Source organism: Zalophus californianus, chromosome 6, assembly GCF_009762305.2.
Source record: "Zalophus californianus isolate mZalCal1 chromosome 6, mZalCal1.pri.v2, whole genome shotgun sequence".
NCBI classification, from domain to species: domain Eukaryota; kingdom Metazoa; phylum Chordata; class Mammalia; order Carnivora; family Otariidae; genus Zalophus; species Zalophus californianus.
The window spans coordinates 127,898,074-127,923,375 of record NC_045600.1 but is presented as its reverse complement, the minus strand read 5'-3'; the positions used below and the strand labels follow the sequence as shown (position 1 = coordinate 127,923,375).

Genomic DNA, 25,302 nt, shown 5'->3' with positions numbered 1-25,302 from the left:
GACATGCTATTTCTGCCTTAATCCCAGGAAATACACACGGGATTATTATCACTCGCTGTACTCACATCATGATACTCAATAGGCACAGAAAAGCTAACTACCAAACCCATCTATGGGAGTGAAAAAAATGAGAATGGGACCAGATAAACAAAACAAGGCAAAAAATATATATATAAAGCCACAGATGTGGCTAGCCCTAGAGGAAACTGCTTTTGTCCTTCTCCTTATAGACTGATTTTACTTTTGCAGAAGGCTGAGCTCACATTTTGGGTCCCAGGCATCTTACTCCATAGGTCATTAAGAAATGCTTTAAATTTTTTCACCAAGAACTAGATTTCCATTTAATTTTGTTCTATCCAACCCAATATAAATTTTCCTATTGTTCTGCATGCTCTGACCTCCTTGACTTATGTATTTATTTTTTAAGTCCTCGTGCAGTCATACCACAATTTTTCCTTCAGAGAAATCCAAAACAGACACCTACTGCCAGAGAAATAGTAAACCCTCAGGCCACAGTTTCAGAGTTGGCTGGCTGGCTGGGTGGCACCTGAGACTTTCTACAGGTGATCTCAATCTTAGGCCAGCCACTCAACCCCTCTGACCTTCTGTTTCCTCCTCTGAAAAACCAGGAGGCTGCCTCAGATCTTTTCCACAACATCTTTGGGCTCTGAGGTTCCATGGCTCTCCCCAACTCCGGGGATGTACAAAAGCAGCAGCTGATAATTCTTTAAAACTAAGACACCGACATTCTGCCTTCGGACAGTTGGGCCTTGTTTGAAACCGGCTCTCAAGGAAAAAGAAAGTCAACAGCATGAAGATAAATCCCATTCTTTGAACGATAGAGTGAATCAAAGATCATGCTGGTCCAGGAAAGGAAATGCAACCAAAGACACTCTGAGACAAACCTCTTCCCTCTATAGCCCTGTGCACTAAGAATAGACATGAACACGAAATTAACACTTCAAGTCTCAGAGACCATCTGGTCAGTAATCTCTCTGGGTTCCCTGAAGGGCTGGGACCCAGGCTTGCTGGCCTAGGTCTGTGTTACAGAAGAAGTAAAGGCCAAGAGCACCACTGTTTCAGAACTTTTGGAATTCAAGAGAGAAAAAAAAAAATATGTGTGTGTGTGTGTGTGTGTGTGTGTGTGTGTGTGTGTGTGTGTGTGTGTGTATATATTCAGAAAGGAATTGGAAGAGGCAGAACAATAGAGTCTGATACTTACTTGTGGCCCAGCTCATGAGCGATGGTAAAGGCCAAATTGAGACCATTGTCTTCGGCAAGCACGCATTTCCTCTTAGCACTGCACACACCTCCTAAGTAAGCAATTCCTGCAGCAGAGACACAAAACACATCCTCTTCAGAATGTGGGAGGCCCTGACCTTGCCGGGCAAGTCCATATGGTCAACATCACGCATGATGGAGAGAGGAGGGGCCGACTGGAATGATGATGTGGCCAAGGGGCTGGAGCCCATCATTCCAGAGCTCCTGTGGAGGATGGGCTGGTGTCTACTGCTTTTGGATTCACCGATAAATCATTAGTGATAATAACAACCACCACACAGATCTCCCAAGCATTTAATAGGTGTCAGGCAATGTGCTGCATTTACACGTGTTATCTAATTTAATCCTAATTACCCAGGGTGGCGGTAACAGAGGGAAACCAAGGCTCAGAGGGGAAAGGTAAGTTGGATTGGCACATGGCGGTGGGATGCTCTCCAACTCCAACATGCAGGGCTGGGACAAGGTGAGGCCAGCAAGGCAAGGCACCCAGCATGAAAAGCTGAAGGAGGGTCCCCCTCTCCAGAGCTGACCCTGCACTTGCATGCCCAGAGAGGGAGGGGGTGCCTCCTTAAGTTCTGCACCCCAGGCACCTTCTTTCCCTCCTGTCAGTGCTAGCCCTGCTAGGGCCAATGCCCTCAGGGTGGGAGCAGGGAGCAGGGCAGCAGCTAGGCTCCCAGAAAGCAGGCCAGGGAAGGCTGTGCACGGTATTCAGAAAAATGTTTCAGGAACCGTTGGGAGAGAATAAGACCGGGACCCGGAGGGGAAGAGAGAGAGAGAGAGAGAGAACGCCGGAAGAGGGAGGGCCTGGAAGTCATCAGTGAGGATGAGCCCCACGGACCAACTCACTCATCTCCACACACACCTGACTGGGGTCCCTTGGCCGCTGAGACAAGAACCGAACCCAGGCACCCGGGTGGGAGGCAGATGCAGGGGAAGAGTTTGAGCAAGGGACAGGAGGCTGCCAGCCTCTGGAGAATGGACGGGAGTCTTCTAGGGGAGAAAGGTTATCCCTGCAGAAAGGCGTGTGTGAACAACAGGAGGGCCTTGGCCAGGCCACACCTGAGGAATGCACTGGCCATGTATTAGCTGCCACTCCCCACGGCAGCTCTCCACATCTCCTGTTAGCTCCTGCTATCTCTGCACCCGGGACAGGCATCCCTCACTACCCAGGTGCCCCCGGGGCTTAGCGCAACGACGGGGGCGGGGGAGTGGCACGGACCCCTTCCCATTCCCAGGGCTTGGGATGGAACCTGTGCGAGGGCCAGAAGCATCTGCACTCCCACTGACCACAGCCTCTGACCCCTTCATACAGCATGAGACGCATGAGGGGGTGGTGACCCAGGGAGGCTGCTGGGGCACACACCAGAGGCAGCTCAAAGCTCCCCTTGCTGTGAGTTCACAAGGGCTGTGGGGCGCCTATGGCTCCAGTGGCCCCATGGCCAGGCAGGTGCTGCTCAGCGGTACCTGGTGACCAGGCGGGCAGAGGCTCTCCCAGGCAGACTCTCCCCACCAGCGCTGTGCCCTGGGAGGGACTGTGGCCACTGGCGTGAGAGGCACCTGTTTTCCACGCCGTGCCCCCCTAAGGTGCACACTGCCCCCGTTCGGAGGGCCCCTTGCGCTAACGCACACCAGGGGTCTCAGGAGTGGACACCGGCCTTGCAGGCACAGGAACTGGGGAGGGAAAGAGCGGGCAGAAGGCGGAGAAGAATGGACAGGGGGAATTAATTAAAAATGATCCTCCTTCCCTGTGCCCCAAAAGCGACACCTAACCTCTTTGTGGACATCAAATTCAAACGGAGGGTGACCTCAGCTGCACACAGGGCACTTCCTCCTTCCTCCTGATGGTCCCCCAGGAGCCCAGAGAGGCAGAGCTCCCTCGCCCTCCGCTCTGCTCTGCAGGGAGATGCTGCTCCGGGGCTCAGCTCACATCCAGCACAGTGAGCCGGCACCACAGCACAGGTCTATTTTTATTTGGAAACATGCAAAATGCTTGGCCAAGGTTGAAGAATTAAGAAAAAAACAAAAAGAGAGAGAGAGAAAAGGAAAAAAACAAAATGAATGTTAGTTGGCCTCAAGATGTGTTGTCTTTTTTTTCACGTGGACATCATAATCCAGCAATGCAGACTATGGGAAGGAGAAAAATGACAACCAGAAAGGACATGATCTGGCTTCTCGGTGCCTTCAAGGTCATTATTCTGGTTTTGTTTAAAAATGCTTTGTGGGTTGCTGCGCCAAGTCCAGCAGTGAGTAGGTGGAATGCTTCTACACAGCACCGATGGTGTGTGAGTACAACAGCACATGCACACCCTCGAATGCACACCCAGCAGTGCTCTCCTGGCCCGGGGCCTCGGCCTCCTGGGTCAATGAATCAATCGGAACAATCAGATGTGCACGCCCTGGGAGGAGCCATCTGGTGAATGGGGAAAGGAGGCATCTGAAGCCAGCTGTGCTGAGCTTGTGGTCCCAAGAGCGGTTGCTGAACCAGCAGACTTTGATGCCACACGAACACGTTCCCTAGCCTCCGCTGCACTCAGTACCCCGAGCCGGCAGGCCTGAGTTTCCACTGTAATTAGGTAACACGCAACATTAGGGAAACAGCTAAGCAAAGAGCCTTCCAATAATTGCATTTTAATTTTTCCAAGGCACAGATGATTTTTTTTTTTTTAACGAGAACACAAAGGATCAGTTTATTTATGAGAAATGTTCTCACACGAAGGTGGATTAAGGTCTAGTGCTTTGAAGGATGTATTCCAATCATGCACAGCCTGGTCAGAAAAGCGAGCAAGGCAAAGCACGTGAGAGAAGATGGCCCCTGAGACACAGGGCAGGAGCCTTGAGCCTTCAGGACCCACGGTGTGGAAATGCTTAGAACTCACAAATCAAAGTCTGGAGAAAATCCCAGGTTGTGGTAAAAGTAAGAGCTGCAGGCAATAAATGGCAATTGAGCCATGTGCTTCCATGAGAAACAAAGCCCCAGCACTATTCCCCGTTCCCTGGAAAGAACGGAGGAGCAGTGTGGAGGGGAGGAGAGGCTGAAGCTGTACCACCAGAGGGATCTTCCGATGGCGCTGGAATTCCCTACATTGACAGCAAGACCCTAGAATGGTGTTTTCCATGCCTTTACCCTTCCATGACTTACAATTCTTTGCCAAAAAGAAAAAAAAAACAACATAGGACTTAGTTTTGAAATGTTAAAAACATCAATTCCACATGTTTGCAGAGCTCCTTGGAACAAAAAGGGAAGCAGGAAGGCAACTGGCATTTATTAGGGTCCTCTCTAGGGGCAAGCACGACTCAGAATGCATGATAATCCTTTATTCGGTGGGTATGGTTACCGGCCCCATTTTACAGACAGGGAAATGGAGGCCCAGTAACCAGTTGTATGGCTGACCAAGCCCAGACCCAGATACAAGTACAGGACTCTTTCTCCAACACCAGTGTTCCTCCAGGCAAACCTCGAGCCTCCCTCACCAAAGCTTTGGCAGACTGACAACAGTGAGTAATCTTTGGGGGTTTCGAAGATTTTCATAAATCTTAATGTGTGCTTATGCAGAGATGTGGGTCAGGTAAAATAAAGGTTTCAGGTGTTTAAGTCCAAATGTTTTTTAAGCTAAAGATAAAAAAAGACTCAAGGGGTATGTGCGATACTATTAGTGGTTACCTCCAGGATCATGCAGTTGGTTGAGCGTCTGACTCTTGGTTTCGGCTCAGGTCATGATCTTGGGGTTGTGAGATCAAGACCCGTGTCAGACTCTGAGCTCAGCATGGAGTCTGCTTGAGACTCTCTCTCCCTCTCCCTGTGCCTCTCCTGCTCAAGCCCTCTCTCTCTAATAAATAAATAAATCTTAAAAAAAAAAAATCCAAAATGCTGACGGTAGAAATGAAGAGCTGTAAAGATTTTTTTCTGAAGCCTAGAGAAGTCTATCAGATTCATTCAGAAAAGCCAGTCTCCTAGCCCATCTTCCCAGCCATGTCAACTCAGTGTGGACATTCTCCCTTCTCCTTTCTTTTCTTTTCCTTGGTAGGACTGCAATTTTGGAGAGGAAATTGGGTGAGGAGGTTTAATTATTTTCTTTTTCAGTAGAAAACTGCATGGTGTAAGCACATAATTCTTTTTTTTTTTTTTTAAGATTTTATCCATTGGACAGAGACACAGCGAGAGAGGGAACACAAGCAGGGGGAGTGGGAGAGGGAGAAGCAGGCCCCCCGCGGAGCAGGGAGCCCGATGCGGGGCTCGACCCCAGGACCCTCAGATCGTGACCTGAGCCGAAGGCAGACACTTAACGACTGAGCCACCCAGGCGCCCTAAGCACATAATTCTTAAACTGAGAGTTGACCATATCCTTTCTAGATTAAGGAGTAAACAACACACAACTGTATAAACTCTGATTTATCCAGCAAATTGTCACATGTAAACAGTTTGCAGCTGTTGGCCTTGTTGGCCATTACTCATACCTTCTTGGACTCTGCCTCTGAAAGAAATGGTCGAGTTTCTCCTACCAACTGCTCATAGTACTAACCATCACGGTTATCACTGGGATACCATGCTGCCAGTTATAAGGAACTTACATCTCTTCACTTGGCAATCACAGTGGTTGAGACAGAGCTGCACATTCAGCCTTACGGACATGTCTTCATGCTCTTGTAAACTTCCCCAAGTGGTTGGAGGTAAGATATGAATTTGTGAACAGCAATTAGGAGCAAATGTCTTAGAGTCTAGGATGCAACAAATGATAAAGAACTACAGTCGATTCTCATTATCTCTGGGAGTTAGATTCCAAAAAGTTGCTGTGAACACGAAATTCTCAAATACAGCACCACTGTTCCTAGGGGACATAGAGAGTTAGGTTCCTGTGAGCCTCTGGTCACAATATCTTTGTCAACCGGCCAATATATAAACTTGTTTTACGTGTGTTCCTGTTCAAAGACATCTTATTTAATATATATTGTATTGTTGATCCATTAACTTCGAATTCATGGCCAAAACTCCTATAACTCATGCCTAAATCAAGCTTATCTTGTATTTTTCTCTATAAGACACATTGCAGCCTTTCTGTGCTTTAGAACACAAGATAGCACATAAGCACTATTCTCGGAAGCCATTGCAAAAAGCAAAATCACCAACAAAAAGCACAAAAATGTAAAAAATATGGCACCAAGTGACCATAAAAAGGACATTTTTTACAGTATGAGAGTTGAAATGAGAAGGCAAAGGGTCACCTTGTTCAACCTCATCTGCGAACATGCCTCTTCGGTAACTCAAATATTTTGCTTCTCTGCACACGTCTGCAAATGACTACATAAGCACTATAAATACTGATTTTGTAGTTACAAATAAATTTTAGTGAGTAGGCAAATTCACAAATGCAGAATCCTTGAATGACAATGGATCATATTCTAAAAAATATGTCCTATTATCAGACACAATGGAGTCCTTATCAGTTGCAGTAAGGAAATTCTACATTTAACTGTTACATACATTTCCTAACTCTTTATTACCTAAATTATTTGAGGACACCTGGGTGACTCAGTCAGTTGAGTGTCCGGCTCTTGGTTTCGGCTTGGGTCATGATCTCAGGGCTGTGGGATCGAGCCCTGTGTCGGGCTCTGTGCTCAGTGGGAAGTCAGCTTGAGTTTCTATCTCTCCCTCTCCCCCTCCCCCCAACTCTTTCTCTAAAATAATAAATAAATAAATCTTTAAAAAAATAAATTATTTGATTAACTCAGATCTATACTCCTCTGCAATTTTGCTTTGGTGTTCTCTCCAAGGTGAGCGGTCCACAGAGCCATCATCTTCCCTAGAAGTTATGGACCGCCTCCTGGTCCTGCACAGACTGGACAGAACCTCACGTGTGCTGAAGGACAGGAAGAGCTTCTCACAAATTGGGATAGAACATTAATGGTAAGGCTCTGGAAGGCTGGAAGGAGAGGTGGCCTGAGTGGCATGGTTCCCTGGCTTGGGACTGAAGAGCACTGCCTTCCAGATCTGGCCCTGTGGCTCTCTGCCCCAGCTGAGTGGCCCTGTCTCCAAAGAGCACAGCTGGATAAGCCCTCCCAGACCTACCCTTGTCTTGGCAATTTGACCACCAGTTTCCCTGCTTCTCCTTTTCTGGATCCCTTGGGGTCAGTTATGATGAAGGAAGAGGAGTTAGCTGAGGTCTTTATTCCCGCACCATGAACAGAGGGTGGGGGCCATGGCTCAAAGAGGGGCACTGGCTCTCTCCTTAAACAGGAGTATCGTAGAAGCTGCCACTGCAATTCAAAACTGCCAGTCTAACACCTATTGACCGAGCAGAACACGGATGACCTGAAAAACTCAGCAACTTCTTCGAGGCTAAAGGAAGTAGTAAGTGGACAAAGCAAAGGTAACAGCTTCCAAGTCTGATCACTTTAGAGTTCAACATTCCCAATTTTGTGACTTAATACAAAGTTAGAGTAGCCAAAGCAATGTAGGACTTGCATAAAGACAGACATTTAGATAGAACTGGGAGTCCAGAAATAAACCTGCATATTTATAGTCAATTGATTTTCAGCCAGGGTGCCAAGACCATCCAGTGTGGGGAGAGGAAGTCTTTTCAACAAACGGTGCTGGGACAACTGGAGAGCCACATGAGAGAGATTGATGTCAGACCCCCTTCTTTATATGGTACACAAAAATTAACTCCAAATGGATCGTAAAACTAGATACAAGATCTGAAACTACAAAACACTTAGAAGAAAACATAGGAGTAAGTCTTCCTGACCTTGGGGGAGGCAAAGCCTTCTTAGAACATCAAAGGCACAAGGGAGGGGGGAAATGCCCATACCAGTGTGTTCGTGGATGCAGACACCTTCCCTGGAACACGAGAATATCTGTGTGGGGGCTGGGAGTGAGGCAGGGAGGTGGGGCGTCACCAAGACAGGCAACGAATGTGCTGACACATCCCAAGGAAGCTTCCCAGCCTTCCCCCGGCACCATAGCTTTCTGCCAATCTGCCCAGCAGGCAAACTTGCTGAGCCGGTCCAAATGTCTCACGACCTGCTGCTTTGAGATAGGGGGTTCTTGATTATGGTCAGAGTCAAGGAAAACCACGCGTGCTGAGAAACCACCTACCCTCCCTCTAGGTTTCCCCAATGCCTCCAGGACCCAGGGTTCGGGGAAGAGATGCCACTGTCCTCGGTGAGGGAATCACACAGCCAAGTCCCCAGAAAGGACTGGAGGGTCCCAGGGCTGGAGCCACGGCTCCTGCAACATTCTGATGAGTTAAGTAAGTGTAAGTGTAGGAGTCAACTCTCCCTGGAATTTACAAGTTCAAAGCAAAAAGTTCATCCCAACACTTTACTGCATTCTTTGAAAACCCAAACATGCTGGGACAGGGGAGGGAAGAGAAGTAACTTGATATTCAACAGACCACGACAGACATGAGCCAAGCGCACAGAGATGTCCTGCAGATTTCCCACCCTCTAGGCAAGATGGTACTCGTGTCCCGGTGGGGGGGGGGGGGGGGCATCATGTGGGAGGGGAACTCCACAGAGTAGACTTAACGTTCCTCAAATAAGCAAGATGCTTCTCCTCGGAGGAGCCCACAGAGGCTCGGGGCTTCTGGAACAGGCCTAGACACCCACCAGAAAGGGCCCCCAGCAGGTTCACCTCAGGATATCGGTGGGGGGGGTGGGGGGGTGGGGGGTCTGTCCAGACATTCTTGAAGATCTCTTACTTTGACAAATACTTCATCAAGTGTTTCCTGACTGCCTGTACGTGATGGCACCATGCCAAGTGTGGAATCCCAAGTCGAACAAAAGCCACACAGGCCTAGAGGGAGACACAGCTCTGAGAACAACATCCCGGCAAAAAGACAGGGAGGCAGGTGGTGCAGGGAGCAGAGATATTGCAAATCAGGCCCAGGGCCTGCAGGGTGGGCACCAGGATCTCTAAGACACAAATGCCCCAGGGACCTGAGTCCACATCCAGCCTCTCAGCAGCACGGACAGTGGAGACTGAAGCTGGAGCTTTTGCACCGAATCCCCTGCTGTCTCCTACTGCGGGTCACCTGTCATTTCAGAACACCCCCTCACATGGCCATGCCCTCACTCTCACTTCTGTTCACTTGGCAAACTCTTCTGGGCACCTGGGAGCACGGTTAGCTCCTGGTGCGCAGGAGTGTTTGCCCGTAGCACCCAGGAGTGCAGCACGAGATAGAAGCCTTTGAGTTCCCCCTTCAAAAGACCTCTGAGCACTTGCGTGTGCTCCCTGAGCGTGAGAGGGGCACAGACCCACCTTCTAGCATTTGCCACTCAAGCAGCTTGACCACCTGATAAGCCTGCTCAACGTCTGCAGCTCCGTAGCACTGCACCCTCTCCTGTGTGTGCGCGTGCATGCGTGTGGGTTTCTGCGTGTGTGTGTGTGTGTGTACACGTTGAGGGTGAGCATGTGGATGTGGTCCCGGGCACATGACACGGGACAGCCTTCCTGTAAGCCAGTGCTAGGAGGCTGATGCCCACACTCCCAAAGCAACGGACGCTTTGAAAGCTTAACACATTCGTGTTTTCTCATCAGCTGCATTGCTTAGCATTTATTTTGGTCAATCATTAGAAAAGGGACTTTGACAGTCGCTTCCACAGCTTTAAGACTCCTCGGTTTTCCCTTTTCACCATTAATGTGTCCCCTTGACTGGTAGGTGAGAATGCTCTCCCTCTCCCTCTGGAAAGTTGGGGTTTTAGGTGGGGGTGAGGCTGAGAGGACAGGTGAAGTGTTTTGTCTAAAAATATCTCCGCCGTGTGGGAAAAGAGACAGCTAAGGCTTCCTTAGGGCCAGATGTCTCCAAAGGGGTCTGAGAGTGAATCCAGGGGCTCCTTGGAAAGAAGAGCACATTCCCAGCCCTTCTCATGGCCAAAGGATGTGCCTGAGTCGCAGCCTCTCTCAACCATTCTGTTTGAACTTGTTCGAGAGCCTGCAGGCAGGGCCACGTGGGAAGACTGCTAAATCGTGCCGACAGCCAGAGGCAGGGAGAACACAAAATGATGGGTGGCTGGTAAGACGGACCACACACATTTTCACTGTGCCCAGCGTGGAGGACTGCATTGTGTCCCCCCCCAAATTCACATGCTGATGCCCTACTTGCCCCGGTGTGACTGTATTCAGAGAGGGGTTCCTGCAAGATGTAATTCAGTTCAAGTGAGGCCATAAGGATGGGGATCGTACCCAATATGACTGGTGTCCTTGTAAGAGGAGGAAGAGACACCAGAGACCTCTCTCCCCAGGCAGGCACAGAGCACTCATGTGAGGACCCAGCAAGAAGATGGCCACGTACAAGTCCGGAAGCGTGGCTTCACCCGAAATCCACCCCCAGAGCATCTTGACCTTGGACTTCCAGTTGAAAAACTGAGAAAATAAATGTCTGCTGGTTAAGCCACCCAGTATGGGGTATTTTGTTACGGCAGCCTGAACGGACTACTTACTACACCCAGAGTGTCACCTAGATACAGATGGAAGTGCCCTGTGTCCTCCTTGCTCACACGAGTAACGGACAAAGACAGCGGCCACGGGAGCTCATTGTCCTCATGTGCTAGACGACACCAGAGCTACCCCACACACTGTGGGGCCAGGCTCACTGTTTAGTACATAGTTTCACAACAGGGAACAGGTCTGGAAAGTTCTACGGGCCATGTGGCTGAAATAGCGAAAACGCTTCGTAGAGAAGTCCCAGGGTGGAATGCTGGGGGTCAGAGAAGTGTCTCTGGTTCTGTATTTCAAATCACGAAACACCTCCACCAGGGGCACTTGGAGACACAGAGGTGACATCGCAGTCATTTGGCAGTGGGGTGCCCCCGCGAGTCAGAGCTGGGATCCCCGTTTGGGGAAACTCGGGAGGGAAGTGGGAAGACAATGCTGTGCCCAGTGCAGACACACGTTTTTCACAGCATCGGCATCTCAAAAGTTCCCCACTCCTACGAAATGCTCTCAAAAAGCTCACAGGGGCAGCCTTGGAGGGAAGAGCCAGTTTCGGGCGAGGCTTGTAAAGGTTACACAGTGCTAGGTCTGAAGAGCGGGAGGCTCAAAACTTCTCTTCAAATCCCCAGGGAAGTGCAAAGAAGGCCCGGGGAAAGGGGACGGGGAGACAGCTCAGGGGGTGGGGAGCTAGGGAACAGACCTTCTGGGTCTGGGTGGGAGCCAGGCACCCAGCAGGCCCCCAGATTTCCACCAAGCAAGGCACAGGGAGCCCTGTGGCTCTAGAAAGGGTGGCTCAGTGAATCGCAATAAAAGCGGAACCAGCAGCAACAGGCATGCCGGGTGCCCAGGGCCAAGTTCAGCAAGCCGAGAAACACAAACGCCGCTGTTCTTTTCACCTTACTCATTCAAAGCTTACAAGCGCACCAGCCAGGAGACACACGGGAACTGTGGATGCAGACGTCCAGACAGTGGTTACGTGTAGGAGGAGAGGGGCCGGGACTGAGACGGGGCCCAGGGAGGGGCATGGGCTTGGCCGACGAACTCCAGTGCCTGCCGTGGGTGGCGGTGGCAAAGGGGTTCCTGTTGGAATAATTCACTGAGTGGTTGAAAAAGTCGGGTCTGGTGATCCTGCAGGGAACAGACACCGAAGGGGCACGCGTGAGCCTTTCAGAGGCTGGTATGGTCTTATTTCTGGATCTGGGTTGTGGCCAGGCAGGGTGCTCTGTCTGTAAAGATTTGCTGAGCAGTGCATTTAGATATACTCTATGTATAAATGAGACTCCACTTAAATTTTTAAAAATATAAAGAGATGTGAAATAGGAAGGTATGGGCCTGATTGAACAATGTGGGAATGACCAAGATTATGGGCCAATTCAGATGACAGGAGTTAATCTTATTTCAGGATCTGATGTATAACATAGTGACTACCGTTGAAAACACTGCATTGTTTAGTTGGAAGTTGCTTACAGAGTGGTACCTAAACGGTCTCACAAAAAAAAAAAAAAAAAAAGGAGAAAGTCAGTAAATATGCAAGGTGATGGATGTGTTAATTAACTTTAGTGGAATTCCTTTATAATAGATATGTATAAAAATTATCATGCCATACACTTAAGTATATTACAATTTTATTTGTCCATGATACCTTAATAAAGCTGGGGGGAAAAAAGGAGTTTGCATGAAGAGCATTCAAGGGTCACAGGTTGATGAAGTCATAGTGCTAATAACTAGTTCATTAGTCACCGTGGTATTAACTAGTCAAGGTCTGTTTTTATCGGCGTCACCAGATGTCCCCTGGATTACCTGCATTTCTCAGATCATATGAACTGCTTCTATAAGTCACCTTCACTGTCTTGCAAGGACTCTTGCAACGGTATATTCTTGAAACTTGTCTGAGACAGCCTTGATAAGCAGCTTCATACTAATAGCTGTATTTCCACAAGAAAAATAAAATATGAGGTCATGCATAGAAATATTTGCCAAGTTAGAAATAAAAAAAAAAGCAAGAGAGAGAAAGAAAAGAAAAGTTAAGAAACATTTCTTGCTAAATGCTTAGCCCAGCAAAGTCACCCTCTTGGGGAGGCAACATGAAATCTAAGTGAGACCCCAGGACAAGGGTCAAGAGCAGCACCAGACACACTTAGACTCCATGCTTGGAATCCTCTAGGGTGGGCCTGGCTCTCGAGCTGTGCATGGGGACCAGTGAGGAAGTCAGGCCAAGCCCCAGGGCAGCTCAACGCACCAGCTCCCAAGCACAGGTCTGTAAATCCCCCCACTGACAGGACATTACAGCCCCTCAGCAAAAGAAGTAACCTAACGGGGGAGTCGGTTGTCATTTGGATGTTGACTTGATGTTCACAGCTATTCAACCTACCATGACAAGCCCTCCCTTCTGATGGCCTCTGGAGGCCCGGGTGGGGCTCTGCCTCGGTGGACAGAAGGCAAAAAATGACGTCATGCCATTTGAGTCAAAAACAAGACAAAAGCCAGCCTCTTAAAAAAGGAATGTTGACCAGAGCAGCGCCAGGAAGTCCGGAGGGTAGCAAGCACAGCGAGAGGAAACAAGCCGATCTGTGGTGGAGGTGGCAGACAAGGAAGAGGCCCAGCTTCTGGCATGGTACGAAGTGGACGGGATAAATTCCCAGGCTCTGCCTTTGGGTTGAAGTCATTTTGCTGCTTTATGCATATGGATGCGACTCATAACCGAGAGACTACTTGTCTTAGTCCACTGGGGCTGCTACAAGATTCCACAGACTGGGTGGCTTATCAACAAGAGACATTTATTTTTCACAGTTCTGGAGCCTGCAAGTTGGAAGGGAGGATGCCAGTGGGGGCGGGTGAGGGTCCTCCACCAGGTCCTCCTCCTGTTTAGCCTCACGTGGCAGAGGGGCGAGGGAGCTCTGTGGGGTTTGTTACAAGGGCACTAATCCCAAGCATGAAGGCTCTACTCTCAAGACCTCATCACCTCCCAACACCGTCACCTTGAGGATGAGGACTCCAACATATGGCTTTGCGTGCGGGTGGGGTGGGACACAAATGTTCAGACCACACGGCAGGTACTCTGAGTCCCGGGATTATCCCGGGCTGCAGAAATAGCGTGAATGTCAGTGTCTACAATGTCAAAGGCAGAGAATACGCACGCATTTCTCATCTTTTAAGCAATTCCATACACTTCCGCGCCAGGTCTGCGCTGACAAAGGTCCCTCCCGCTCCCTCCCCAGGACCAGGCTCTCATTCAAGCCCTGCTGTGGCATTCTACCGAGGCTGGCCAGCCTGGCTGTCCCACACTTACCCCAGACTCAGCCCACACCAGAAAGGACTTGCTATGCAAAACTGAGCCTCCCCGACGCCCTCCAACGCCCGACTGCCAAGTTAAAAACTCGCAGACCCAATGACCCTCTCCTTCTCTCTGTCCCCCACCCCACCTCAGAAGTCACCAAGTACTGTCATTTCCTGCTGCTCACAGGCTCTGAGACTTATTCCCGTCTGTCGGGGCCCAAGCCCAGACCTTAGCCATCACTTTAAGCATGGCACCTCCTCAGGGGTCTCCTCCCCTGTCAATCCCCCCTCTAACCCTCAAAAGTCCAGACTGGAGGGTACCCTCGTCCACTGATTCTTCCCCGATCCTGCCAGGACACACTCCTCTCCTCCTCTACAGGCCCAGAGCCCATCATGGCAGCCTTCCTGCAGTAGGAGCCCCATGCTCATGGTAGCCCCAGCATCTGAACAGAACTTACGTCTGTAAAGACACGAAGCAACCTCTCTGGCAAATGTAACCTACGTGGCATGATGAAGGTTAACATGTCCTCAAAAAGTTCCATGAATGAATGAACACATATCAACCTCGCCAGCTTAATCTTCATAAAACACCATCCTCTGCTGCTTATGAGAGGTCAACTGGAATAGGGAAGAATGAATAGGGAAGAATTAACGAGGAGGGGAAGGAGGTTGATGATCACTAAAACATTTACCATGTGTGCACCAGGCCCTGTGCTGAAGATTTCCGTGCGTTATCTCATTTTATACTTATAATCACCTGGTAAGCTACATACCACTATTGTCCCCATGGTACCAGTGAAGAAAGCAAGACCCTCAGAAGTTGACAACCTGCCCCTGTTCAAGCAGCAAGTGAAGGTGCTGGGATGCAATCTCAGGTACTTTGTACCACAAGTCTTGCCTGAAACTTGCATCAGAGGCTGCCAAACGGTGCCCACAAGCAGCATCTGGACCGCAGAAGTGATAGACCATTTACTAAATGGCACAGGGACAACAGGTGATCCATGTGGGAACAAACGAATTACATTGTCTACCACGTCACACCATACACAGAAACAAACTCTAAACAGATCAAATATACAAGTGCGAAAACAAAACTTTGATTCCATCAGAAGGAAATGCAGGGGGATGTCATTATGATCTCAGAGTAGTAAAAACATTTTTTCTTAAGATTTTATTTGTTTATTCATAAGAGACAGAGAGAGAGAGGCAGAGGGAGAAGCAGGCTCCCCACTGAACAGGGAGCCTGATTAGGGACTCAATCCCAGGACCCTGGGATCATGACCTGAGCTGAAGGCAGATGCTTAACCATCTGAGCCACCCAGGCGCCCTAGTAAAAACATTTTAAAGCAAGACCTTAAATGCAGGAATCATAAGGGACAGGACCGAGAAATCTAGCTAAACCTACACTGAAAATGTTTATGCAACAGAAGGCATCACAAGGTTAAAGACAGAGGACGGACGAAGTGACTTTCAGCTCCGGTGGCCAAGCAAATTTTAAAAAAACTGTTCTACCTCACTGGTGGTCAGAGGTGCGAACTGGCCGTTCCCACCCAGCATGCTCATAAAACCCAGCAAGGTCATCAGGATTAAAGACTCTTGGATGCTGTTAATGAGAGTATACGTGGGTAGAAAGGCCCTTTCAGAGAGCAATCTGGTCCGTCCAGAAGCTAAACGATGCGCAGGCATTGAGAAGTGACCCTACCCAGGAAGTGCCAGGCTGCATTTCCGTGTGGACGGGTCCCACCCGAATGACCCCGGTGACAGGAATCTCCGCAACCCGTGACACACACAAACACCTGTGCATGTCCACACGTGTCCACACGCATGTCCACATAGGCACACACGCATATATGCACACACACACAACCACCACTCTACGACGAGATGCCATGACCACCCTCACTGACACGTGAGAAAATCAAAGCACCAAAGGGGTGAGCCACTTGCCCAGGCTCGTGCTACGGCCAAGAAGAAGAGTCCATTGAGCTGGGCAGTCTGGCTGTAGGTGGCCCCTCTCCCAGCACTGAGGGGAGGATGCCTCTGCTTCAGGGAACAGAAGGCAGGCAGGGGAGACCAACACACAGCCAGGTCTGTGCATAATACATTCCAGGACCTATAGGAGAAGTCTGCCAACTACTGTTCAAAGTCCAGGGAGTTTTCTATTAAAACTTAAACTAAAAAGGCTCTAACACAGATGTCTTTAACCGTTCAAACTGGGCAAAATTTGGTGTGTGTGTGTGTATTTCTTGCAAGAAGGTTTATAGCTTTCCTCAAATTTCCAAAGGGGTCCAGAACCTCAAAAAATTTAAAAACACTAAACACAGGAATCCCAGAATATAATCAAGGACATTCCCTAGGAAAAAATCCTCTCTGGACAGCCAAGTCAGACCAAAAGATCCTGAGAAAATTATCCTTCAGCCCTCAGGGACTACCCGAGCATTCCTCAGAAGGTGATAACCACCAACATTTCTGTTTTGTAGAATGTGCTTTTCTTTGCCAGATCTCAGCTGACTGACTCACAGAGTAAAGGAGTAAGGGTCTAACTGCCATTATTCACCAACAATGCTACCTTTTTTTTTTTTTTAAGATTTTATTTATTTATTTGACAGAGAGAGACACAGCGAGAGAGGGAACACAAGCAGGGGGAGTGGGAGAGGGAGAAGCAGGCTTCCCGCTGAAGAGGGAGCCTGATGAGGGGCTGATCTCAGGACCCTGGGATCATGACCTGAGCCAAGGCAGATGCTTAAGGACTGAGCCACCCAGGCGCCCCAACAATGCTACTTTTGAAAGAGCAGCCAAAGTGATGCAAATGGCGGAAGGGGGGAGGGATTTCTGTCAATTAGGAGCGCGTGCTTTATTGAAGAAACACCTTCCATTAAGTATTCATTCAAGTTACACTGGACGCTGTTGTTATAAAGAATGTAACAATGGAAGGAAAAAAACCAGCTGGGGGCTATGCATGCACACACCTACAATTTACAAATACATAACCCAGAGTGTTGAAATATATGAATGAACTTTTCAAAGAAATCACTGTTCTGTTTTGACAAGGCCCCTATCTGTCCCCCAGGGGCTGCATTTAACTGTTGGACCTTTACCGTATCTTAGAGTTTTTACTGGATCAGGAAATCGCGCGTATGTGGAAGTGGACTTCACACAGCAGAGTACACGTGACGTTTGTTACAAATTGTCTTTGTTTTCTGCAAATGAGTATTTCTAAGAAACGAATGGGTTTGGGGTTAATAAGAGTGGAAACACAACATAAAAGCCATCCGTTGACTTTATTCTCTGTGGGAAGGATACTGACAAATTACCGTTCTCATTCAGAAAATTTATGTCTGTGTCCACTGTATCAGCTTCAAGGCTAAGGTCAAAGGACGCTTTTTCCTGCTCCATCCTGTCCACAGCACGCATACCCTGAGGACCCCCCACACCAGTGCCCACCAGCACAGGAACAGAACAGAGCTTCGGTTTTTCCATAAGTCATCCTCAGTCTTGGTCTAACATAAACAACCAACCAAAACTTGGAGACGAGGCAGGGAGAATCCAACCTATAAAAGGAGAGGTCCTTCTGAGACCATCTTCTGAGAAAGTATGAAATTACAGGCAAATTTTTAAGGCACTTCTTAACCACACTGCTGGCCTGGCCACTGTCCACTCTTCCTGGTACTGGAAACCACAGAATGTTCTGGGTTCATCTGCCCGGGCTGCCACCCACACAGGACGCTGAAGTCATTTCTTCAGGTCTCCTGCATTAGCTCCCTTAACTGGTCAACCCAATTCCAAATACGCCACAGACTTCCTCTCAGATGGGCTTAGATATCACTATGGGAACAATGACATTGTGGAGCAGTGGAGGTTTGCTGTGAAATTGTCCCATCACAATTTCTCTCCTGCAAAGATAACTGTCTCTTAGGGGAAAGGAACTGCCCCCATTCCATTCTATTGTCCCACTGACCTTCTGAACCTCGGTTTGGTATCATGAACTAAATATTAATCCCAATCCTCTCAAGAAAAGATCTTCCATTCAAAAACATAATGACCCAAGAATGCAAACTGAAAATGTCTGAGCCTGTACTGTGCTGGGCAGGCTCTGGGTACTACCAAAGACAGCCCCTACGGCTGGTCTGGAATGCAGAGGCAGTAATAAATCAGACGGGACTGGTGAACGGGGAATCAAACCAGCAGGTGGCAGGGCAAATTTCCCAAAGTGAAGCAAGATGTTGATGGAAGATCAACTGGTCATGAGATGAGGTGACAATCTTTCTGGACTCCGTTTTAGATTTCTTGTCTGGAACATCTACCAAAGTGATTCAGGCCCAAATATCTGGTTTTCCTTTTATAACTCCAGCTCTGTGACTGTCCCTTGGTCACGGCAGTGGGAACCTCCCTTCCAGCCTTGATTTCAGGTTATGACTGACTTTCCTCCTTTATCACCTGAGCTTACCCAGCACAGATAACTCCACAGATAACTTTGCACAGCCATCAGAGACTCTGAAGGCATCTGGACACCCACACTGGCCATCACTGCCCTTGGGGAACCAGCTGTCCCTCTAGCAGATAGCCAGCAAAGTCTTTGACTGACCTGATGTGAGTGACCAAGGCAGCAGAGGTCCCTCTCTGGGATGATCCCCAAGGCCACTGGGCTGCTCTACAGCTAAGGGCAGATGGACCTCCTTGAAAAAAGCTTCTAGTGCATTTCTCCATTCTCCTGCTCAAAGACATGTGGACCACTGGCAGAATGGCCAACGAGCCCCACGAGGAGACCCAATTTCTCTGAAGATTGTTCCCAACCTCAGAGTTATTACAATACGATTAGGATGTTGCCTGACTCTAAGAGAACCAGGATTGTGCTTCTTAAGCAGGGCTGACTTGGAAGCCATGGTTTCCAACATACCCTTGGCCAATCTTGGGGATATAAACCATGGGTAGACTTCTCTTTGGGCCAGCTGATTCTGAGGGGCTAGAGCAGGAAGCTCTGGACTCGGGTCTGTGTCTGAATCCCACTCTGCCACTTACCACCTGGGTGATTACAGCAATTACTTAATCACTCCAAGCATTTTTCCCTGTTTGTAAGATGAGTCTAATACCTACCTAATGGTTTGGGGATTAAATGAATAATGCAAGTAAAGCACTTTTCCCATAGTAAACACTGAACAAGTATTATCTATTACTACAATTACTTTTGACCAAGTCCAGAAAAAAAAAAGTTTAATGAAAAGTATTTATCAAGCAAAACTTCTGTGCCAAGTAGCATATAACAATCTCTCAATTATAAGCTTTAGTTGCTATGTAAAGATGCGCCAAGCCTCTAAGTGCTTTTATCAACATATTTGGGAAGCTGAAGACAGAAGAGTAACCAGCTGGGGGCTTGCAAAGCGCCATCTTCAGTGGACTCGGGGCCACTCTCTCTATCTGCTCTGGGGGCAAGAGTGCACCCTGGTGACAAGAGCTTTCATGGGTCCTTCAGTTGTCTAGAACCATGCTGCATTTCCTCTCTCTTGCTCTGGGCTCCCCCAGTGGACCTAACTTCAACTTGGATTTTGGACTGACTCTTTTCAAGTATGAGGCTCAAAGAACTCCCTCTGGGAATGCTTCTACATGCCCGGACATTGCCTGTGTCTGCCAAGCTACCAGGATGCTTTATCCAGATGTTTCCACAAGCCAATTGTCTATGTCCTGGTGCCCGAAGCACGCTGGATAACTTCCCCGTGCTTCAGAGGGAAAGAGAACCCTTTACAAAACTTCCTCAGGTTCGGAAATGGGTGAATTTGTAAAACCTGAATAAAGATATTTACTAAGATTAAATCTACAATGCATACTGAACGTACTCCTTGCAAACGTCATGTTCTGTCCTCTGAGGTCTCCTTGCCATAGGCCTCCTAGGTATCTGATCAAATACAACCCTAAAAATTAATAAAATTAGTTTCCTGAGGCAGGAAATGCTATTTTCAAGAGAAAGAGTTGATGTGATGTTAAATTTATAACTAGACAATAGTGACTTGTCCTGGGGGTATGTGTTATAGTTCAGAAACATGTTTCTGAGAGGAAGAAAGAAGCAGAATGCCTTGTATCCCACTGGAGAAAAGATCTAGCTGGGTTCTCCCACCAAACTGGCATCCAGGCCAAGACAATTCAGCAGAGACAAGAATAGGCTTTTCACTAAATGGTGGTATGACAAATGGAGACGCACATGCAAGAAAATGAATTTACACCCCACCTTGTGTCATACACAAAAATTAACTCCAAGTGGACCGTAGATCTAAATATAAGAGCTAAAATAATAAAACTCTCAGAAGGGAACTTAGAAGTAAATCTTGGTGATATAAGGTTAGGTAATGATTTCGTAACTTTGACACCAGAAAGTACAAGTGATGAGAGAAGACTGATAAGCTGGCCTTCATCTAAGTTGAAAAGCTTCCATGATTCAATGTGTACCATCACTAACGTGAAAGGGGCAACACCCCGCCCTGGGAGAAAATACTTGCAAATTACCCACCTGATAAGGGAACTGTATCTAGAATATATAAAGAATTCCTGCAACTCAATAATAAAGAGGAAAAAACAATTTAAAAAGGAGCAAAGGTGCTGAACGGACATTTTTTCAAAGAAGAACTACACGTGGACAATGAGGGTGTGAAGAGTTGCTCACCATTATCGATCAGGGAATTGCAATTCAAAACCACAAGAAGATGCTACCTCACCTCCACCAGAATGACTGTTATTCAAAAGACAGGGGTTGGCAAGGAGGTGGAGAAATTGGAAACTTCAGACGTTGCTGGTAGCTATGTAAAATGGGCAGACACTTGGGGAAACAGTCTGACACAGAGTTATCTCATGACTTAGTAATGCCACTCCTAGTTAAACGCCCAGGAGACCTGAAAAGTCATCTGCATAAACACTCATATACAAATGTTCACAGAAGTATTATTCATAACAGTCAGAAAACAGAAATAACCCAAATACCCATCTCATGGGGATGGATAAACAAAATGTAGTATATCCAAGCAATGGACTGTTCTTCAGCCATGAGAAGAATGAAGGACTGACACATGCTAAAACATGAAGGAACCCTGAAAACATTATGCTAAGTGAAAGAAGCCAGGCACAGAAAGCCACTAAGTGTAGGATTCCATTTAGATGGAAAGTCCAGAATAGGTAAGTCTAGAGAGACAGAAAGTTAAGTTTGTGGTTGGTTAGGGCTTAGAGGGGGGTGGGGGTGAGGAAGGAATGTGGCCTTCTTCCAATGGGTCCAGAGTTTCTCTCTAGGGTGATAGAAATGTTCTAAAATTAAATTATGGTCAGGGCGCCTGGGTGGCTCAGTTGGTTAGGCATCCTTCCGACTCTTGGTTTTGGTTTAGGTCATGATCTTGGGGTTATGGGATTGGGCCCCGGCATCAGACTCTGTGCTCAGCACGGGGTCTACATGGGATTCTCTCCCTCTCCCTCTACCCCTGTCCCCATTTACTCTCTCTCTCTCTCAAATAAAGTCTTAAAAAATTAAAAAATAAAATAAAATTAAACTATGGTCATGGTTGTACAACTCTACAAGTACACTAAGAAACACTGAAGTATATACACTTTAGACAGGTGAACTTTATGGTATGTGAATCGTATTTCAATAAAGCTGTTTTAAAAATGTTATCCTGCCTTTAAAAGTTTTTTTTTTTTTTTTTTTTTTTTACCTTTTCTCCTAATTAAACTAGCATACAACAGAGTAGACAGTCTCAAAAACACTGAAGAACTTGGAACAGGATAATAAAAACCACTCATAACCCTGTCCCTATATAAGGAGGCAACTTTACTTTCCTTAGATAAGGCTTTTCCCATTTCAAACCCAGGGTTGTGATGGCAGACAGAAGTAAACTGGTGCCCAGCATGCCCAGAGCCCTGCAACTTTCAGCTGGGCTCAGTCATTGTCCTCAAGTGGTCTGGGGGAGGCCAGTAAGGGAGAAACCAGGGGAGAAATCAAGGCAGCTTTACACTCAGGAGATGGCCAAGGGAAGAAGAATTCTGACTGTTCCAGGTGTTAAGTAAAAGGTCCCTTCATCTAATCTTGGGGTGCTAGAGATCCAGAAGTATTCTGAAGCTACAAATGCCCCGTTCATGCAAGATCTAAAACCATTCAGCTAATCCCTCCACCACTTTCTACCTTCCACTGAACATAGGTACACAACAGCTTCTTAAATAATGTGTGCCGAACTTGTGATAAGCACTTTCCACGGGAATGCCCCACAACAATTTTCTGTGGCAGGTACGATGATTATTTCCATCTTGCAGAGGAGGAACCTAGACCCATGTGCTTGCCCTTATGGCTTAGGTTCATAACCCATCCCTGATGCATTGCCGTAATTTCTGATGTGTACAGTCTTATCATCAATCTCTCCGCTCATGCACTTATTTAACCGGGATTGCTAACCTGGTGAACTGAAAGTAAGACCTTGATCACTCTTCATAATGGACAACAGACGTGTGTCAATGTCAGGAGACTTCATAAAGGACAAAAGACATGTCTCTCCACCAGGATACTCCTAGACCAGGGTCAAACTAACCCCAAGGAAAATGGGAAGCATTCAGTAGCCTGAGGGTCAACTAGTTCCTCACATGCCTTTTTTTTTTTTTCACCTCACATAAATCCATCTCAATTGTGGGTACCTCTTGTGTTTGCTTTTTTCCCCCTGAACTATTCATTGTGAAAATCTTCCAACACAGAAAAGTTGAAAGAACAGTCATATGATCAGCCCTATTCCTTCCACGAGAATCAAGAGTGGGTAACATTTTCTCCTACTTGCTTTCTCTAGCCTTTTATTTGAGATACAATTTATGCACCATAAAATTCATCTTTCAAAGTGTGTCATTCTGTGGGTTTTGGTATCTTCACACAGTTGTACAACCATCACCATGATCTAATTTGAGAACATTTTCATCACCCTGAAAAGAAACTGTACTCATTAGAAGTCACTCCCCACTCCTTGTTCCCCGAGCCTGAGGCAACCACTAATCTACTTACAGTCTCCAATTTCCCTCTTCCAGACATTCCATCCAAATGGAAATCATACAGCATGTGACCTTTTATGCCCACTTCTTTCACTCTGCATGACATTTGCAAGATTCATCTCTGCTGAAGCCTGTATTCATACTTTGTCTTGCTGAATAATATTCTCCATTGTGTGGATATACCTCAATTTGTGTAACATTTGGGTAGTTTCCACTCTTGGGGTATTTATGAATTTATGAATTCATATAGGACCTCCATGTTGAATTTTTTGAGCAACTGAGGGTATGCCTCTTGATTTCCAATTTAACACTGCCAATTTGATGGGCAAGGCAAATGTCTATGCTGTTCTTGAGACAGTGGCTTACACGGTATGTACAAATCTTCTCAATTAAAATAATACATTGTAAACGTTTTATTCTGCTTCTCTTTTCCTTTGCCAGAAACAGAAGAATTCCCCTAAGATAAAAGACAACCCAGTGTACTTATAGTTCTCCTCTTTAAATATATTCTCACTTGTTCTACAACCTGTCAGGTACTGGGTCAATCATGACTATTTGCCCAAGAACCTGTACACGTTACAATCTCCACATCATTCTCAGGGGATCACAGATCCTTCCGGAATGTTTTTTTTGTTTTTTAAGATTTTATTTATTCATGGGGGGGGGCGCATGAGCAGGGGGAGGGGCAAAGGGAGAGGGAGAAGCAGACTCCCCGCTGAGCAGGGAGCCCAATGTGGGGCTCAATCCCAGGACCCTGGGATCATGACCTGAGCCAAAGGCAGGCTCTTAACCAACTGAGCCACCCAGGCGCCCCCAGAATGTTATTTCTCAAAGAGGTGGGGAAAGAGTGTCTCTGTGTAGGTTTGTAGGCTGGTCTGAGAGCTGGTGTGAAACTGTCCAGATTCCAATCTACTTCCAAGGACTTCAGGTTCTATTAGCAGTGCCTGAAATAAGGCCCCACTGTTTACTTCTGTTTGTGCTCAGGGCTGGCCAGACCTGGAGACTCCTTCTGCCCTTGAGCTGACACCTAGGCCAATAGTGGCTTGGGGTTTCTGAGAAGCACCACGCAGGCACCACCTTGAGGGCCTTGGAGATGCTCTTGGCTGCCCTGCCCCCAACAGGGGTCAGTCGAGACCCTTACAGTCTATGACTTAGTTGGCCAAGTGGGTTAGCGTGTGCCCCGAACCGTCCTACTAAACTAAATTGTGCCTCAGCCTTACGAGCGTCCATGGCAGTATGACCTCACCACTGCAATCAACCCATCCATTTCCCCTGTGACCATCTTGCAGCTCCTATAGACTAATCCACACAGAACAATGCACTGAGACATAAGCACTAAAAGAGATGCTGGGAAGAAGCGAAGGGTCAGGTCACCACTGAGGAGGTGCTATTTTGTGCAGACAGTTCTCTGACTTAAGTCTAGGCATCCATCTGGCTTTGGATCACTCCTAATACCACACTGGCAGACAAGCCAGATGCTCCTGCCAGCTCACCTGGATCAAAGGGATCATGGCACGTTTGAACAGGAAGGTGTGATCAGAACAATGTGGCTTTGTTCTGCCGGATGTTCTGAAAAGCCTGGTAGCCCTGCTGTAGGAAGAGGCAGATCTGATGCACCTTGGCACTCAGCCGGGACAGTGCGGCGCTTGGGTGACTTGCACACCTGGGCAGCCTTCGAGCACTCCCCACACCAAACTCATGGGCTTGGGGCCATGCACTCTTGCCCACGGCTATGCTAGGGCTCAACCATCGACGGCTGGCCCCTTGCAGGGGGCAAGCCCTGGAGGACAGTGTTCCTCCACCTGGGGAATATGTGGAAATACTGAATTTTGGAAAAGATTACAGTGACTGAGGGTCGCTTGTGGACAGAGGCTAGGGATGCTGAATGCTCTTAAGCACACCAGTCAGCCCTGTGCCCTGAGAAAACCACTCTGTCCAGGATGTCAATATGGCTACCACTGAGAGACAGCCCTTCTAGGATAGGAGTCACAAACTCAAATGCCAGTGAAGACCAGGCAGGTATCCTGCAGGTGAAACAGGCTCCGTTATCATGGTCTTGTGAATTGTGTTCTTTTGACACAAACACACCGTGCTGGCATTTTGATTACAAAGGGGTGTTTTTCTGAGATTTAATTCTACAAAAAAAACCCAAACAAACAAACAAAAAAAAAACACTTTCACATTTTTTTCTTTGAAACACTCAGCCTTCCTTACCCTATTTTTCATTTTTATAAAGATGTCAGTAAAGGAACATTTTAGTTTCCTCTTGACTGCAGCACCACAGGGAAACCAACAGCATACATTTGCAAATGAAGGGT

General features: G+C 47.5%; 1 protein-coding gene across 1 annotated transcript in view; it reads right to left on the bottom strand.

Moving 5' to 3' along the window:
* ADAMTS17 (ADAM metallopeptidase with thrombospondin type 1 motif 17) overlaps positions 1-25,302 on the bottom strand; it is a 353,771-nt gene that overhangs the window by 210,359 nt on the left and 118,110 nt on the right. Inside the window, exon 9 of the mRNA XM_027571265.1 lies at positions 1,223-1,328. Within this exon, the coding sequence (XP_027427066.1) occupies positions 1,223-1,328 (106 nt within the window). The remainder of the gene's footprint in view (positions 1-1,222; positions 1,329-25,302) is intronic.